The 16,761-nt window shown below is 38.1% G+C and overlaps 1 protein-coding gene across 1 annotated transcript; it reads left to right on the forward strand.

Moving 5' to 3' along the window:
- Positions 1–212: 212 nt before the first annotated feature.
- On the forward strand, positions 213–16,708 carry LOC139647861 (glycogen debranching enzyme-like; the record flags this gene model as incomplete). Its single annotated transcript, XM_071523853.1, has 12 exons — positions 213–416; positions 5,012–5,193; positions 6,263–6,374; positions 6,511–6,637; positions 7,991–8,093; positions 8,278–8,375; positions 9,193–9,332; positions 10,486–10,673; positions 13,459–13,582; positions 14,811–14,974; positions 15,510–15,611; positions 16,553–16,708. Coding segments are annotated over 12 exons (1,700 nt in total), but the record flags the coding sequence as incomplete, so codon positions are not given.
- Positions 16,709–16,761: the final 53 nt, after the last annotated feature.

Here is a 16,761-nt window from a genome sequence, read left to right on the forward strand (position 1 = left end):
TGTACAAAACTGAAACTACACATTTTTCATAAAGCTCCTTTATAGTTTCAGGACTTTGATTAGCTATGGTCAGTCTGGTTTTGACAGCTTTGTTTTGGAATTTTAGATGTAGACTTTCTGTTGCATTATAAATCCAGGATATGTGTGTGTGTGTGTGTGTGTGTGTGTGTGTCTGTTTCATGAACCCGGTCTCTGTGTCGTCCTCTCCTAAGGTTACAACATGGTCCACTTCACGCCGCTTCAGACCCTCGGAGAATCCAGATCTTGCTACTCATTGGCTGACCAGCTGAGCTTTAACCCCGAGTTCAGCCCGCAGGGGCGGAGCTACAGCTGGACGGATGTGGGGGCCCTGGTGGAGAAGATGAAGAAAGAGTGGAACATGTTGTGTATTACCGACGTGGTGTATAATCACACTGGTGAGGTGTGTGTGTGTGTGTGTGTGTGTGTGTGTGTGTGTGTGTGTGTGTGGTATGTTCTTTATAGGGTTCCCACTGATCATGGATCTTCTAGAATATCATGGAGTAGGGGTGAATGATTTTGAAAAAATATCTAATTGCGATTATTTTGACTGATATTGCAATTGCGATATGATTTGCGATATTAGAGGGAATGATAATTTTTACATTATTATTCTCATTTTCATTGAAAAACATATTAAAATGATTATGGTGTGATTTTTGCAGGGATCTGTACCAAACAAAGATGTTTTCTTAAGTCTGTAGAATATGATGTGTAGGCCAGGACATCTTTGCAGCACCACAATATTTCATTTGAAAATTGCAGTAGGCCATATTTCGATTTCGATAAAATTTTGATTAATTGTTCAGCCCTATCAGGGAGGTTTGAGGATTAGTATTCAAGACAGGGAAAGTCAGGGAATTTGCTAAATTCTCTAGGGAATATCAGGGAATTTTACAAATGGGTCACTGTACAGGAATACAGCAGAATGTATTTTCCAACTTTTTCAACACATTCATTCCATTAGATGCTTTTTTTAGCCCAACTGGAGTGGAAACCAGACTGAAAAACAGCATTAAGAAAACTGGAAGGATGAACATTTTTTAGGTCATGGAAGCATTCTCAGTTAGTTCCAAAAAGTCATTGAAAAGTAGTTGAATTTTACATCATCCACAGTGTGATCCTGGTCTAAGATCAAAGAGCTGAACAGGCTTGTAAGCAACCAGAGGTGACTGTGATAAAGCGGGGTCACTAGTCCATCGACCTTTCCGTTCAGACAGTTCATTGGCCTCGTTCCATACAAAGTGTTTTTCATTGGTTTATTTGAAAGGGGCAAGATCAGATTGGACGACGCTGTATTGATCCTCGTGGGGAAATTGGGTCATTGGAGCAGCAAATAGTAATATGAAAAAGTGCAAATGTATGAATGAAACATTTGCAAAAAAGTCTCGATTCCAGCATTAACAGAATGTGCAAAATAGCAGCAGTATCAGCAGAAGTAGGGCTGAACGATTCTGAAAAAAATATCTAATTGCGATTATTTTGACTGATATTGCAATTGCGATATGATTCGCGATATTAGAGGGAATGATCATTTTTACATCATTATTCTCATTTTCATTGAAAAACGTATTAAAATGATTATGGTGTGATTTTTGCGGGGATCTGTACCAAACAAAGATGTTTTCTTAAGTCTGTAGAATATGATGTGTAGGCCAGGACATCTCTGCAGCACCACAATATTTACTTTAAAATGCTATTTTGACACATTTCACCTTTAACAAATATTGCGCCTCCTGCGATTTGAAAATTGCAGTAGGCCATATTGCGATTTCGATAAAATTTCAATTCATTGTTCAGCCCTAAGCAGCAGCAGAACTTAGTGAGGCAAAAGTGTGACGGTGAAATGTGTGTATTATGAAAAAGGTGAAAAATTATAATTCTAAAAAAAATATCAACACATGCAGTATGTAACAATGAGAGGGGTATGAAAAAGATAATAGGCAATAACTGATAAGTCCAGATAATTGATGCCATATGAGACAGCATCAAATGCGCTGTATATAGCCAAAGGTTTTTTCCAGTATCGGTCTTATAAGCAGAGCTATGTTCATTGTTGCCAATGTTTAGTTAATAGACTGAAGGACTGCAGGACTTTTTAGTACATGTAGCTGTATTACACTGTAAAAATATACATCTTAACAAGCCATTTCATCTCCTATTCAGTCTTAAAGGGACAATAAGATTTTTACTGCCCATAGCACAAAAGCCTCATTCTCAAGCCAAAACAGCAAATGACAATGCAATATTATTATTATGGTATTTTGTATTGTGATATTTCACTAGATGTTTCTTTTGGCTCTCTGCTCTAATTAGCTGGCTTAGTAGCTTACTCCTATCTATTGTGACCATGTGGCTTTATTTTTTTTGTTTTTTTGTTACAGACCACCATAATCTATGCCAGAGACTTGTCAATGTTGTTACAATTCTTACTGGTCACGAAAGAAGTTGATTATTGAATGCCCCTTTAAAATTTAAAAAGGGATGGCCAATCAAAATATGCAATTTCTTATTAAACCGTTGTTTAGTCATTGTTGGGTGTAAAAAACCGACACAAAATTACAAAGAATGAGAAAAGCCGATCAGTTGATTTCCGAGCAGCCGAGCGAGCGGTTTTGCTGCAGATTCCGATCGGGAAATCCAATCGGAACACAACCTCAACACGCCGCTCTCTCTCCAGTGTAGAGTGAAGCTCGCTCGACCAAATGGCAGAGAGAACGCCCAGCAGCTCTCTTGAACTGTATCACTATAGAAAATGCAACATGCAAAAGCTCCATTTTATATAGTTATTGAATGTTAGGAATGCTCGGATCTTGGTGGATGATGAACATAGGACTCAAGCTTGAGACTAAATAAGAACATTTTTAACTTGGTTGACCGTCCCTTTTAAACAAGAGAAAACATCTGCCATTGGGGCCATTTAACTTTATCTTGAAATAAGGCAGATTACTCTACTAGTATCAAGATAATGTCACTTGAATTCAAGAAAATTGTTGAAAAAAATTGCAGTTTTTTTTCACATTTTAAGTAAAGTAAGATTTTAAGACTTTTCACTTCAAGATGAAATGACTTGTTAAAATGAGCTTAAGATGTTTTTGCAGTGTAGAGTACAAGTCTGGGTGACAGACTGTGCTGGACTTCAGAGAACTGGCAAAGCACATTATACCACCTCTCTCCCTTTCTCTCTCTCTCTCTCTCTCTCTCTCTCACACACACACACACACACACTGCGAAGTATGTAGTGTGTGAGCAGCCTGCTAAACCAGAGACTGGCCTCGATGAATAGAGAGTCCAGTCCAGTCCAGCCACCCTGGCAGCAAGCCATAGAGCAGGAGGAACAGGAACGAGAGGAAAAGTGACATCGCTGAAGGACAGAAGTACAACACATGCTCAGAATATGTGCCAAACATTTTACTTTGTCAGAACCACAGCACCAAAGCAATAGATTCAGATAAAACCCTGTGACCCAGGAAGATTCATCTATTAACATTAATCGAGGAGAGCACGTTAGAGGTATAAGCGCCAAGAAAGACATTACAAAATGAATACCAGTACCATAAAATTGATATAATACAAAAGGTCCAAAGGTTCTAAAATGAAAGGATACCAGGCTAAAGCTCCTGGTTTAAATACTGTCTACTCCTAGTTTTCCCTTCTAGTCTTCCCCCCATCCCTCCCTCCTTTTCCCAGAAAAGGTCAAATGGTCAAATGAACCCGATCTAAAGGTTAATAACAGACTGACCGGGTGACTTACTGATTTTTCTGGCTGACTGACTCTCTCGCTGACTGTCAAGGGTGTCTGTGGGTCCTTAACAAGTCTAAATTTTACAGTCATTAAAACTTTATTTATATAGCGACTTTTTAAAACACAGAGTTTACAAAGCGCTTTACAACAAGAGGAAAACATAAAGACGAGAGGATAAAATTAAAAGTCCAAAACATGTTTCAATTAGCACACATCTTTATCAAAATTTGGTGACAAGGAAAGTATAAAAAAATAATTGGTAACACTTTACAATAAGGGTACATTAATTAAGGGTTAGTTAATGCTTAATAAGCACTAATAGCATTATAATAGCACTGATAGCATTAACTAATAGCATTAACTAATAATAATAGCATTAACTAATAATAAGTATAACTAACCCTTTTATTAAATTAATGTACCCTTATTGTAAAGTGTTGCCTAATAATTCTTATTCTGTTGTTTTTATTGCTTTTATTGTTATTTATTGTTAATGCTTAATAAGCATTAACTAACCCTTAATTAACAGATAACTAGTGTCTGGTAATCATTTACTAATGGTGTTCATGTTAACTAAGGTATTAATTTATACATTATTTAATAGTCATCTTTTATAAATGTATAAATTAATACCTTAGTTAACATGAACACCATTAGTAAATTATTACCAGACAACTGGTATAACTGTTAATTAAGGGTTAGTTAATGCTTATTAAGCATTAACTAATAGCATTAACTAATAATAAGTATAACTAACCCTCAATTAATGTACCCTTATTGTAAAGTGTTACCTAATAATTCTTATTCTGTTGTTTTTATTGTTTTTATTGCATACATTAAATGATGCGCTTATGTTTTTGATGGACACCCCAATGTAGCTTATGATTCGCTCATTGAACTTGCAGTATGAGACTTATTTCACATAAAAGTTGATGATACAAGTTATTTTTTGACAATTTTTGTTCACAAAGTGCACAAAAACATGCCCACGGTACTTTTTAAACTGTGACAATGCACCAAAAGTCATCAGAAACTGTATAATCCAAATGGTGCATTCTTGATGCAAATGGAGTGTGGAGATGAAATCTTATTCAAATTTGCCATTTTAATAACATTTTTTGAGAATTGCCCCTGAGAGACAGAGTATAATGTGATTTGTCCTAGCTTTGAAGAAAACTCTCTCTCTCTCTCTCTCTCTCTCCATCCATCTATCTATCCATCTCTCTCTCTATCCATCTGTCTATGTAGCGGCTAACAGTGTATGGATAAAGGAGCATCCGGAGTGTGGTTATAACCTGGTGAACTCTCCCCACCTGCGTCCAGCCTGGGTCTTAGACAGAGCTATCTGGCATTTAACCACCAGGATGGCAGACGGACGCTACGCCGCCAAAGGACTTCCTGCTGATATTACCGGTGAAGCCCATCTGAATGTGAGTTCACACACAGTTAAAGGAATAGTTCACCCAAAAATGAAAATTCTGTCATCATCCACTCGCCCTCATGCCAGTTGAAACACAGGTGAAGTTTGTATGTCCGCGTAACACACAGCGATTTAGCTAGCACAGCTCCATGTCAGCCTTCTCCAAAACAACTGAAGTGGCTGGGAACTGGTTCTTTAGAGCAGTGTTTCTCAACGTGGGGTCCGGGGACCACCAGGGGTCCTTGAGGGGGTTCCAGGGGGTCCCTGGAAAATTGATGAATTGTTAAACTTCACCATTATTTCAGTTACAAGAAGTGAACACAATTAGAGAATGTAGAAGAATGACTGTTTTGATCATAGTTTGACTGTTATCTCTCTACCTACAATACAGATAGTCATAGAATTCTGGACAAAATCATATCTAACAATAAAAAATGTTCTCAGATTTGGGTTCAAGAGACAAAATCTCACTAAAGTGGGGGTCCATGGCCCTAATGTGGACTAAATTAGCGGTCCTTGATATGAAAAAGGTTGAGAATCACTGCTTTAGAGTTCCAAAAAGGGCAAAAAAATGACCATAAAATGACTCCAAAGAGCAAGTGTTCTGAAGCCAAACGATTGCACTGTGTGTCCAAACGACCAATATTTACCTCATTATTATGCAAATCCATTTCATCAGTAGACAAATTGCATTTTACTATGGTAGAAAATTTTTCATTTTATCAATGCTCACCTTAACTGGATTCAATGAAGACTCTGCATCTGACTTGGAATATACAGTATTATTCGCCATCGGCATTCAGGCCTTCTACATTCAAAATCATATTGTCTCAGATCCCCTGCTTTACATTGTAGAGTATATGTTACATGACTAGTGTGTATGATTTTCAGACTAATTGAAGTAAAATGAAAGACAGTCAATGAAATCATTATGAGTAAACAGTCGGTTTCACCTCATGAGACTGTGTGTGTTTGCCATGAATGATATGGTAATGAGGGCTAATGTAATGATAATGATAATTTTGTGTGTTGCTGCATGTTTACCTGTCCTTGTGTCTCTGTGTGTGTGTGTGTGTCAGGCCGTGCGCAGTGTGCTGTGGCAGGATGTGTATCCTCAGATCAGACTGTGGGAGTTCTACCAGGTCAAAGTGGACAGCGCTGTGGAGCAGTTCAGGACCCTGCTGAACAAAGGTGTGTAGTTCAGTGCAGAAACATTCAGAGCCTTTCTTTATAATGGTTGGAACAGTTCAGAAACCTGCTAAAAGATGGTTAGAGTTCAGATGATGTCTTAACATAGCCTGAGTCTCTGTTTGTGTGCGTTTTGAAGGCACCAAGCCAGACCATAATAAGACCGGAGGGAAGAAGGGCCTGAAGATCATCCAAGACCCCAGTTACCGTCGCTACGGCAACACGGTGGACATGGACTCCGCTCTGGAGACCTTCGTACCTCACAGGTCCGACCACGACTGTCACTGTTAAAACCTCCTCAGTTTTATATGAATTGACAGTTTGTATGGGTCTTTGTATTCTTTCACAAATCCATGGCTGCCGATTTGAGAATGAGTCTGTTTTTCTAAACTCCTGAGTTGATTTTATTGATTTTATCTGATGTGTCCGATACGAAAACATCAACAAACTACTTGAAACATGGCACCAGTTTCTGCTATGAAGTGCAAGGAATGAAACAGATTTTCAACCAACTGAATGCAATGCATAATCGTATGAATCCGTGTCAGACAGCAGTTAGTAGTGGTGGAAGAAGTACTCTGATCCTTAACTTACAAGTAAAAGTCCTGCATGAAAAATCCTACTTAAGTAAAAGTACATAAGTATTAGCAGCAGAATGTAGTTAAAGTATTAAAGTAAAAGTAGTGGTTTGGTCCCTCTGACTGATATTTTATTATATATGACATCATTAGATTATTAATACTGAAGCATCAGTGTGTAAGCAGCATGCTACTGTTGTAGCTGCTGGAGGTGGAGCTAGTTTGAACTACTTTATATACAGTTAGCTAGTTTAGTCCAGTGGTTCCCAACCTAGGGGTCGGGCCCCTCCAAAGGGTCACCGGATAAATCTGAGGGGTCGTGAGATGATTAATGGGAGAGGAAAGAAGAAAAAACAAAGTTCTGATACACAAATCTGTTTTCAGTTTTTGGACTTTTTCTGTAATCTTTGATTTTTGCTGAAATATTGGATGATTTGAACATTTATTGAAATGAAACCATGTGAGGTTTAGAGGGAAAAATCACTATTTGGTGGAGCTGTTAACAACTCATAGACATCTGAAATGTGACCCGACTACACACTGCTTTTTGTAAGACGTCAAAAGCCAAAAAGGTTGGAAACCACTGGTTTCATCTTTAACAATGTGTTGTATTTTAAAAGCTTGTTATATTATCCGTTGTGTCAAATCTCCATCTGAAAAGTAACTAAAGCTGTCAAATAAATGTAGTGGAGTAGAAAGTACAATATTTCCCTCTGAAATGTAGTGGAGTGGAAGTATAAAGTAGCATCAAATGGAAATACTCAAGTAAAGTACAAGTATCTCAAAACTGTACTTAAGTACAGTACTTGAGTAAATGTACTTAGTTACTTTCCACCGCTGAGTGTTAGTTATGAAACATAAATTAGAATACGAAAAAGACATTAACTGTCATTGGAAAAATCTGAAAATAATTATCACAAGCTTAAAGAAGAAAACAAATTTCAAAAGTGGTTACTCTGACCTGGCAAGTCGTTTCTGTTATTATTCCTATTTGACACGAGTACAGTGTAAACGCGTCTTGTATGTCATCTCTGTCCTTAGCTCCTCCCCCCAGCACATAGAGGAGTGCTGTGGTTGGCTGAGGCAGAGGGTGAACGAGCTGAACGGAGAGCAGTACCACATCGTGCACCAGCATCAGGAACAGGTAGGATTATGGGTAATGTAGCACCAAGGAGGAGGATTGGTCATGTTATTTATATGAACAAGTTGAATAGAGATTAGTAGCATACAGAACTGCACTGTGGGTAATGTGTTATACACCAAGAGCAAATGGGATTATGGTACTGGAGTGGATTGTTTGGATTGTTCGTTCTTCTTTTGTCCCCTAGGCTGCCAACTGCATTGTGGGAAACATAGTGTACGAGCGTCTGGCCGACCATGGACCTAAACTGGGCCCTGTTTGCAGGAAAAACCCTCTGGTTACCAGGTAATGGATTTTTCATCCCTTTTCATATTAAGGACCCCTAATTTAGTCCACATTAGGGCCATGGACCCCCATTTGATGAGATTTTGTCTCGGACCCAAATCTGAGAATATTTTTATTGTCAGAAATGATTTTGTCCAGAATTCCATGACTATCTGTATTGCTGGTAGAGAGATAACAGAGAAACTATGATCAAAACAGTCATTCTTCTACATTCTCTACTTGTGTTAACTTCTTGTAAATGAAATAATGCTGAAGTTTAACAATTCATCAGTTTGCTGGGGACCCCCTGGAACCCCCTCAAGGACCCCTGGTGGTCCCTGGACTAGGGCTGGGCGATAATTCAATATTATCGTTTATCGTCTTTCAGTGGAATCATATCACGATGATATGAAGATATTTTAATATCGCGACAAATTTCTGCTGTCTAAATTGATGATGACAAGCAAATTTTACTTAAAATAAAAAACTCATAAAATGAGGTATGGTCGGAATATTATTTGAATGTTTCTGTTTGACATCACACCTAACATTACCAATTCGATGAACATTAATTTGATTATTTAACGTGATTTTGCATACATGAACCATATCGTGATATATATTGATATCGAGAAAAATGATGATTATCATGATATTGATTTCACCCATATCGCCCAGCCCTACCCCGGACTCCACGTTGAGAACCACTGAACTAAACACCCAAATAAGACTAATGGAGGGAGGGACTGATAGTAGGAGGAGGGAAAAATCTGATTTTTTTTTTTGTTGAACTCCTTATCGTCTGTGTCCTTTTTTGTTTTCCATCCGTCTGTCTCAGGTATTTCACCTTCCCGTACCAGGAGATGACTCTGGAGCAGGAGATGCTGCTGTTGGACCAGCCGGATAAGATGTGTCACTTCCTGGCCCACAACGGCTGGGTGATGGGCGACGACCCGCTGCGCAACTTCGCCGAGCCGGGTAAACAAACAAAACAGACAAATAACAGTAAAGACGGAGGAATGAATAGACAGAAATGGATAAACATAATTCAGGCAGGGGATTAACATATGATGGGATTAATGTAACCGGATTACATTAATCTGATTAAAAATAATTGAGAATAATTGACTGTAATCCTGTAGTTACCGTAAAAAAGCATATTCTTTCTCATTTGTTATATTTTGCATATATCTTTTTTTAATTTTTTAATTTAAATTTTTATATATTTTGCATATATCTTCACGTTTCACAAATTTTTCACTTATTTCACGCTGCATACCGTAAAAAAGCATATTCTTTCTCATTTGTTGTATTTTGCATATATCTTTTTTTTTTTATATTTTGCATATATCTTGACGTTTCTCAAATTTTTCACTTATTTCACGCTGCATACCTTTAATTTTTTTTAATGTATTTTCATTAATTTTTTCTTTGTCTCAGTATTATTTTGCACACCCTCACAATGCTTTAATTTATTTTTTTTCATACATTTTATTCATACATTTCTATTTAACACATGCTAGTGTTGTGATTTAGGGCTGGGTGATAATTCAATATTATCGTTTATCGTCTTTCAGTGGAATCATATCGTGATGATATGAAGATATTTTAATATCGTGACACACATTTCTGCTGTCTAAATTGATAATGACAAGCAAATTTTACTTAAAAACTCTCATAAAATGAGGTATGGTAGGAATATTATTTGAATATTTCTGTTTTGTTTGACATCACACCTAACATTACCATTCGGTTCAATGAGATGAACATTCATTTGATTATTTAACGTGATTTTGCATACATGAACCATATTGTGATATATACTGATATCAAGAAAAATCCTTATGATTATCGTGATATTGATTTCAACCATATCGCCCAGCCCCATTGTAATTGTTGGTTGGTAAATTTTCTATCAAAGAAAAAAAATTCTATTTTTCTTTGATGTATCCAGTTTCTATTTGCTGCTACAATGACCCAATTTCCCCTTGGGGTTTCATTAAAGTCTCATTTTATATTCTCGTATTAATCAGATTACAGCCGCCACCAGTTTCTTTTTCCATGCTGACTTTACTGAACTGAAGTATGAATTGACGCCACTATACCGATGTGTATCTTCCCCCCCCTATAGGCTCCAATGTGTACGTGCGTCGGGAGCTGATCTGCTGGGGCGACAGCGTCAAACTTCGCTATGGCAACGGGCCTGAGGACTGCCCCTACCTGTGGGCCCACATGCAGAAATACACCGAGATCACAGCCAAGTATTTCCAAGGAGTCAGACTGGACAACTGCCACTCTACACCCCTACACGTCGCTGAGGTATTATCATGTAGTTGACTAGATATACTTATGTAATGTGGGAAAGTGGTAAACATATACATATACTGGTAAGTACTAGGGATGGGACCATGTGCTTATCTCACCAAGGTTATTATAGTTTTGCATTTTTCATTAGTTTTTATTTTTTATTTCGTTTTGACTTTTTGTTTTCAATTTTAGTTTAGTTTTAATTCGTTTTTAAAGCGGGTTGGCTAGTTTAGTTTAGTTTTTATTTTTTGAAAATGCTTAGTTTTAGTTTAGTTTTTATTAGTTTCAGGGTTAGTTTTAGCCTTTTTTTGTAATATGGGGTATTTGTCAGGGGCGAGATTCAAAAAGGTCAAAAAAAAATTGAAAAAAAAAAAATTGGAAGATGGATTTCATATCCATCCAAAATACTAGGGTTATGTATGAAATAAATTGATAAAGACGAAAACTAAAGACATTTTCTTTGTTTAGTTAGTTTTGTAAACACACAATACAGTTTCAGTTAGTTATCGTTTTTTAGGAAAGCCGCGTTTTTATTTTTATTTCAGTTAACAAAAATGTTTTTTCACACCTAGTTTTCGTTATTTCGTTAGTTTTCGTTAACGATAATAACCTTGTATCTCACGCTACTTTTCAATACGCGATATGGGGTTCAGGATTCGTTACAACCAAAATACGATGTCATAAATAAAAGTTTCACAGTCAAGAAAGTCTGACTGTGCAGACTTATTTATTTCTGAGCTACAAATCTTTTTAGCGATGGTATTGCCTTGCTAGAATGTAAACAACAATATAAAAATGTCATTACAAAGTGTAAATAATATAAATTGGATGGAGAGCTTGTGAAACTGATGGCCAAGCTGTCTCATTTGTGATTACTACAGCAGAATAAAATGTCGATAATATCACGATTCATTTTTCTGCCCCACGATACGCATCACATTTTAGTATCGCGATATATTGAATTTCGATGTATCGTCCCATCCCTAGTAATTACCAAGGCACATTTGGTAAGGTATACATCGTAAGTGTCATGACTGTCACCATGTTTTCACTTTTGTTTGCGCGTATGCTCAAGTTCCTCTGTGAAGATGTCCCTTGTTCATCTATTGGTAACTTTAGCAAGCTAACTTTACCTCACGATGTAGCATGAATGGATCTTCTGCGCTTCACGGATCTCATTGTCCCCCTCCAAAGGGGGGACTATGGATCGGTCTTCGTCCGTTAGTTCATTCATTCGTTTTCACACTGTAACGTTGACTTTGTGCCGCTAGGGGGCGGCATTGACAATGAATGGGGACTCAGTGGTAAAGCAGGTCATACAGTTAAAGTTATCATACAATACGGGGGACAATGAATGGGGACTCAGTGGTAAAGCAGGTCATACAGTTAAAGTTATCATACAATGTGGGGGACAATGAATGGGGACTCAGTGGTAAAGCAATACAGTTAAAGTTATCATAGGTAACATAATAGTCTACACACGCTACACACTTGGAGACATCAGACTGGGTTGATGTGTTGAAGTGAGAGTCAATGGAGAATTTTTGGGCAAACCTCTAACCACAAGACACTGTAGTTATTGTACAGTTGTTGGACTGTTGTACTGTTATTGCATCATCACTGCACTACCACTGTGCCGTCAGTGTTGACTACTTATATCATATTACCACTTACCTACTGTGCAATACCATATATCACTTATCATTTAGCATTTATATTATTCATAACACTCACGCTCCTGGTGTTGTATGTTATATTGTATATTGTATTATAAATTGTATTGTAGTGTACATTGTGTAATGTACAGCTTGTATTTATTGTGTATTGTAGTTCTTATATTTTGTACTGTATTGAGTAAAATTACAGTTACTACATTTCAAGATATAACTTGTAAGCCTGATTCTGAGGAGAGTAGGCAACACAAATATATGGTCAATCTGTTCTTTCATTGTCCCATATGAAAACGCTTATACAATTTCACTCATATTTCAAGTTCACTCAGAAATCACTGACTGACCCAAGGGCGGAACTACATCACTGGTGGGGGACAACATGTTTACTATTTGCTTGTTTTAATGTCAAAAAGTAGCATATTGTAGCTTTAAATGAAGAAAATTAACAACTAAATATGTAAATAAAATGGGCAAAAAAAATACAAATTCATCGCAGATTTTACAGACTATGTAGCTGTGGTCAGGTAGGAACCTACATCGAATCGCAAGTGGGCGACATCGAATAGCAATATTTCATTATCGGCCCAATATGTAACCCTTCCTTTCTCTCTCCCTGTCTCCATGTGATGGCGATGGCCATGCGTTGGCTGTCCAGGCCATGCTAGACGCAGCCAGAGCGGTCAGACCCAATCTGTATGTGATAGCCGAGCTGTTCACAGGCAGCGAGCTCCTTGACAATGTGTTTGTTAACCGCCTGGGAATTACCAGCCTGATACGAGGTACACAAACACGCATGAGCTAACATTGTCTTTCTGTTTTTTTTTTTGTCTCTCTCTGCCTCTCCATACCCAAACATCCCCTATCTCTTTCTCTCTGTCTATTACTTTGTGTGTGTGTGTGTGTGTGTGTGTGTGTGACTGCATGTTGTGGTGACTTTGAGGGCTGTTAACCACTGATCTCCTGCTTTTCCCCCCTTCACATGAACTCCTCCTCCTCCTCGTCCTCTTTCTCCTCCCCGACCTCCTCCTACTCCTTCTCCCTCTCTCCGATCTGCTTTTTTTTTTTCCGTTTACTTCATCCCCTCCCCCCCGCTGTCCCGCTGGTCTTGGTGTGTTGCTGGTCAGTTCATGCTGGACGTGGCCCGGGCCGTGTGTCCTAACCTGTATGTGGCGGCTGAACTGTTCACCGGCAGCGAGGATCTGGATAACGTCTTCGTTACTAAACTAGGGATTACATCTCTAATCCGAGGTATACATTCAAATACAGACGCACACATATATGCATTCATATATATTCATGTATGGCATAGAGCAGTGATTCTCAACCTTTTTCATATCAAGGACGCCTAATTTAGTCCACATTAGACCCCCATTTGGAAGTCATATCTAAAAAAAATGTAAATCACATCAGAGGAATATTCAAGATCAGTGTTCCCTCTGAACTGATAGTTTGGTGACCTACATCTAATCATTTTTCACATTGACCGAGTAATAATATCTTGTCAGTCATCAGTCAGAAATTTTGTGGAGATAAGTGGTAAGTTGGTAACACTTTACAATAAGGGTCACTAAGTTAAGGGTTAGTTAATGCTTAATAAGGGTTAGCTAATCCTTAATAAGGTTAGTTAATGCTCAATAAGGGTTAGCTAATGCTTAATAAGGGTTAGCTAATGCTTAATAAGGTTAGCGTTAGCTAATGCTTAATAAGGGTTAGCTAATGCTTAATAAGGGTTAGCTAATGCTTAATAAGGTTAGCGTTAGCTAATGCTTAATAAGGGTTAGTTAATGCTCAATAAGGGTTAGCTAATGCTTAATAAGGGTTAGCTAATGCTTAATAAGGTTAGCGTTAGCTAATGCTTAATAAGGGTTAGCTAATGCTTAATAAGCATTAACTAACCCTTAACAGTTAACTAATGTGTAATTTACTAATGGTGTTCATGTTAACTAAGGTATTCATTTATACATTATTTAATAGTTGACTATTATTTAATGACTATTAAATAATGTATAAATTAATACCTTAGTTAACATGAACACCATTAGTAAATGATTACCAGACACATTAGTTAACTGTTTAACTTACTGACCCTTATTGTAAAGTGTTACCGGTAAGTTTTGGTGGCAAATGTAATTAGATTACAGTCTGCCTTTGATGCTCTACCGATATCACTCAATGTCTAAACAATCTAACAAAAAAATACTTACTACACCTTCTAATACTGCTAAGCTTGGTATCCATGCACTAAATGGTCTCTAAATAGAGCTTGTGCAATCTTACAAATACTTGGCTGATTTTAAAGCTTTAATCTCTAATATTTGCCTTGAGTAATGTTATGATGTCTGTTTGTTGTTCTGTTTGTGTGACTGAACTGTACCAATCGCTGTGCCAAAGTATCAGTCGATGGTATAAATGATATCTCTGTCATGTATTGGTGATAACAGATATACACAATATCGATATGACATATCCCCCATAGAGGCTATGTCAGCCGGCGACAGCCACGAAGAGGGCCGACTGGTCTACCGGTACGGAGGCGAGCCGGTAGGGGCCTTGGTCCAGCCCAGCCTCCGCCCCCTGATGCCCTCCATCGCCCACGCCATGTTCCTCGACGTCACCCACGACAACGAGTGTCCCATCCAGGTGGGTTTCTGTCAGAGTTTGACCGATATGGGATCGATATAGGATGGAAAAGCCTCTGAAACAACATTTAGACCATCATGGGACACTAAAACTCTGTACTGAAACCCAAATATTGTTGTATATATGTTGTTGTAGTTATGTTTTATGTTGGAATTACTTGCATTAAATCAAATCAAAATGTTGCAATAGAATCAATTCAGGTTAAGGGTTTCCCATGGATGAGTGTAATATTCATTTCTACAGTAAATATGTGATCCATTACACTGGGATGACACTGTCTGGCCGATATCGAGGTTTTAATAAAAAGACAATATCAGCGCCATATATCAGCAAACTGATATCAATCTGATGCTAATTTCTATCCCATCTGATGTCAAAAGTGAGGGTGTTCCCAACTTAACTTCTGGAGGATATGAAATAAATGGCCAAAACTATCAGATGGAAAGAGTGATATGTGTGTGATGGTGTTGGGCTAAACCATCCAGATGCTATAGGTGGCTAACTAGCTGCCTGTGTGCCGCTCTCTGTATTGCAGCTGCGCTCAGCGTTGGACTCCCTGCCCAGCTCTGCTATCGTCTCTATGGCCTGCTGTGCTACTGGCTCCACCAGAGGATACGACGAATTAGTGCCACATCAGGTTACATACACACACACACACACACACACACACACACAGTGGTGGAAGAAGTACTCTGATCCTTTACCTAAGTAAAAGTACCAATACAGCAATGTAAAAATACTCCATTACAAGTAAAAAGTCCTGCATGAAAAATCCTACTTAAGTAAAAGTACATAAGTATTAGCAGCAAAATGTAGTTAAAGTATTAAAGTAAAAGTAGTGGTTTGGTCCCTCTGACTGATATTTTATTATATATGACATCATTAGATTATTAATACTGAAGCATCAGTGTGTAAGCAGCATGTTACTGTTGTAGCTGCTGGAGGTGGAGCTAGTTTGAACTACTTTATATACAGTTAGCTAGTTTAGTCCAATGGTTCCCAACCTAGGGGTCGGGCCCCTCCAAAGGGTCATCAGATCAATCTGAGGGGTCGTGAGATGATTAATGGGAGAGGAAAGAAGAAAAAACAAAGTTCTGATATACAAATCTGTTTTCAGTTTTTTGGACTTTTTCTCTATTCTTTTTTGCTGAAATATTGGATGATTTGAACATTTATTGAAATGAAACCATGTGAGGTTTAGAGGGAAAAATCACTATTTGGTGGAGCTGTTAACAACTCATAGACATCTGAAATGTGACCCGACTACACACTGCTTTTTGTAAGACGTCAAAAGCCAAAAAGGTTGCAAACCACTGGTTTCATCTTTAACAATGTGTTGTATTTTAAAAGCTTGTTATATTATCCATTGTGTCAAATCTCCATCTGAAAAGTAACTAAAGCTGTCAAATAAATGTAGTGGAGTAGAAAGTACAATATTTCCCTCTGAAATGTAGTGGAGTGGAAGTATAAAGTAGCATCAAATGGAAATACACATAAAGTTAGATCTACACATTCACACATTATGACCGATTTAATACACTTTCTGACTTTCTGTGTTTGGCATGTGTGTGTTTGTAGATCTCTGTGGTAAAGGAGGAGCGTCTGTACCCCAAGTGGAACCCCGCGGCGCCCCCCACCTCCACCGGGGAGGTCGGCAGCCAGACGGGCATCATCGCTGGGAAACTGGCCCTCAACCGCCTGCACCAGGAGCTGGCCGCCCAGGGATTCATACAGGTAGGCTAACTCTCATCATCTATGAAGTGATCCTGATGTCACCTCGGAGGGTC

This window comes from Centroberyx affinis, unplaced genomic scaffold (assembly GCF_046629955.1).
Source record: "Centroberyx affinis isolate AG114_WGS23_722 - 3 ecotype Tasmania unplaced genomic scaffold, CSIRO-AGI_Caff_v1 ptg001128l_1, whole genome shotgun sequence".
NCBI lineage: Eukaryota > Metazoa > Chordata > Actinopteri > Beryciformes > Berycidae > Centroberyx > Centroberyx affinis.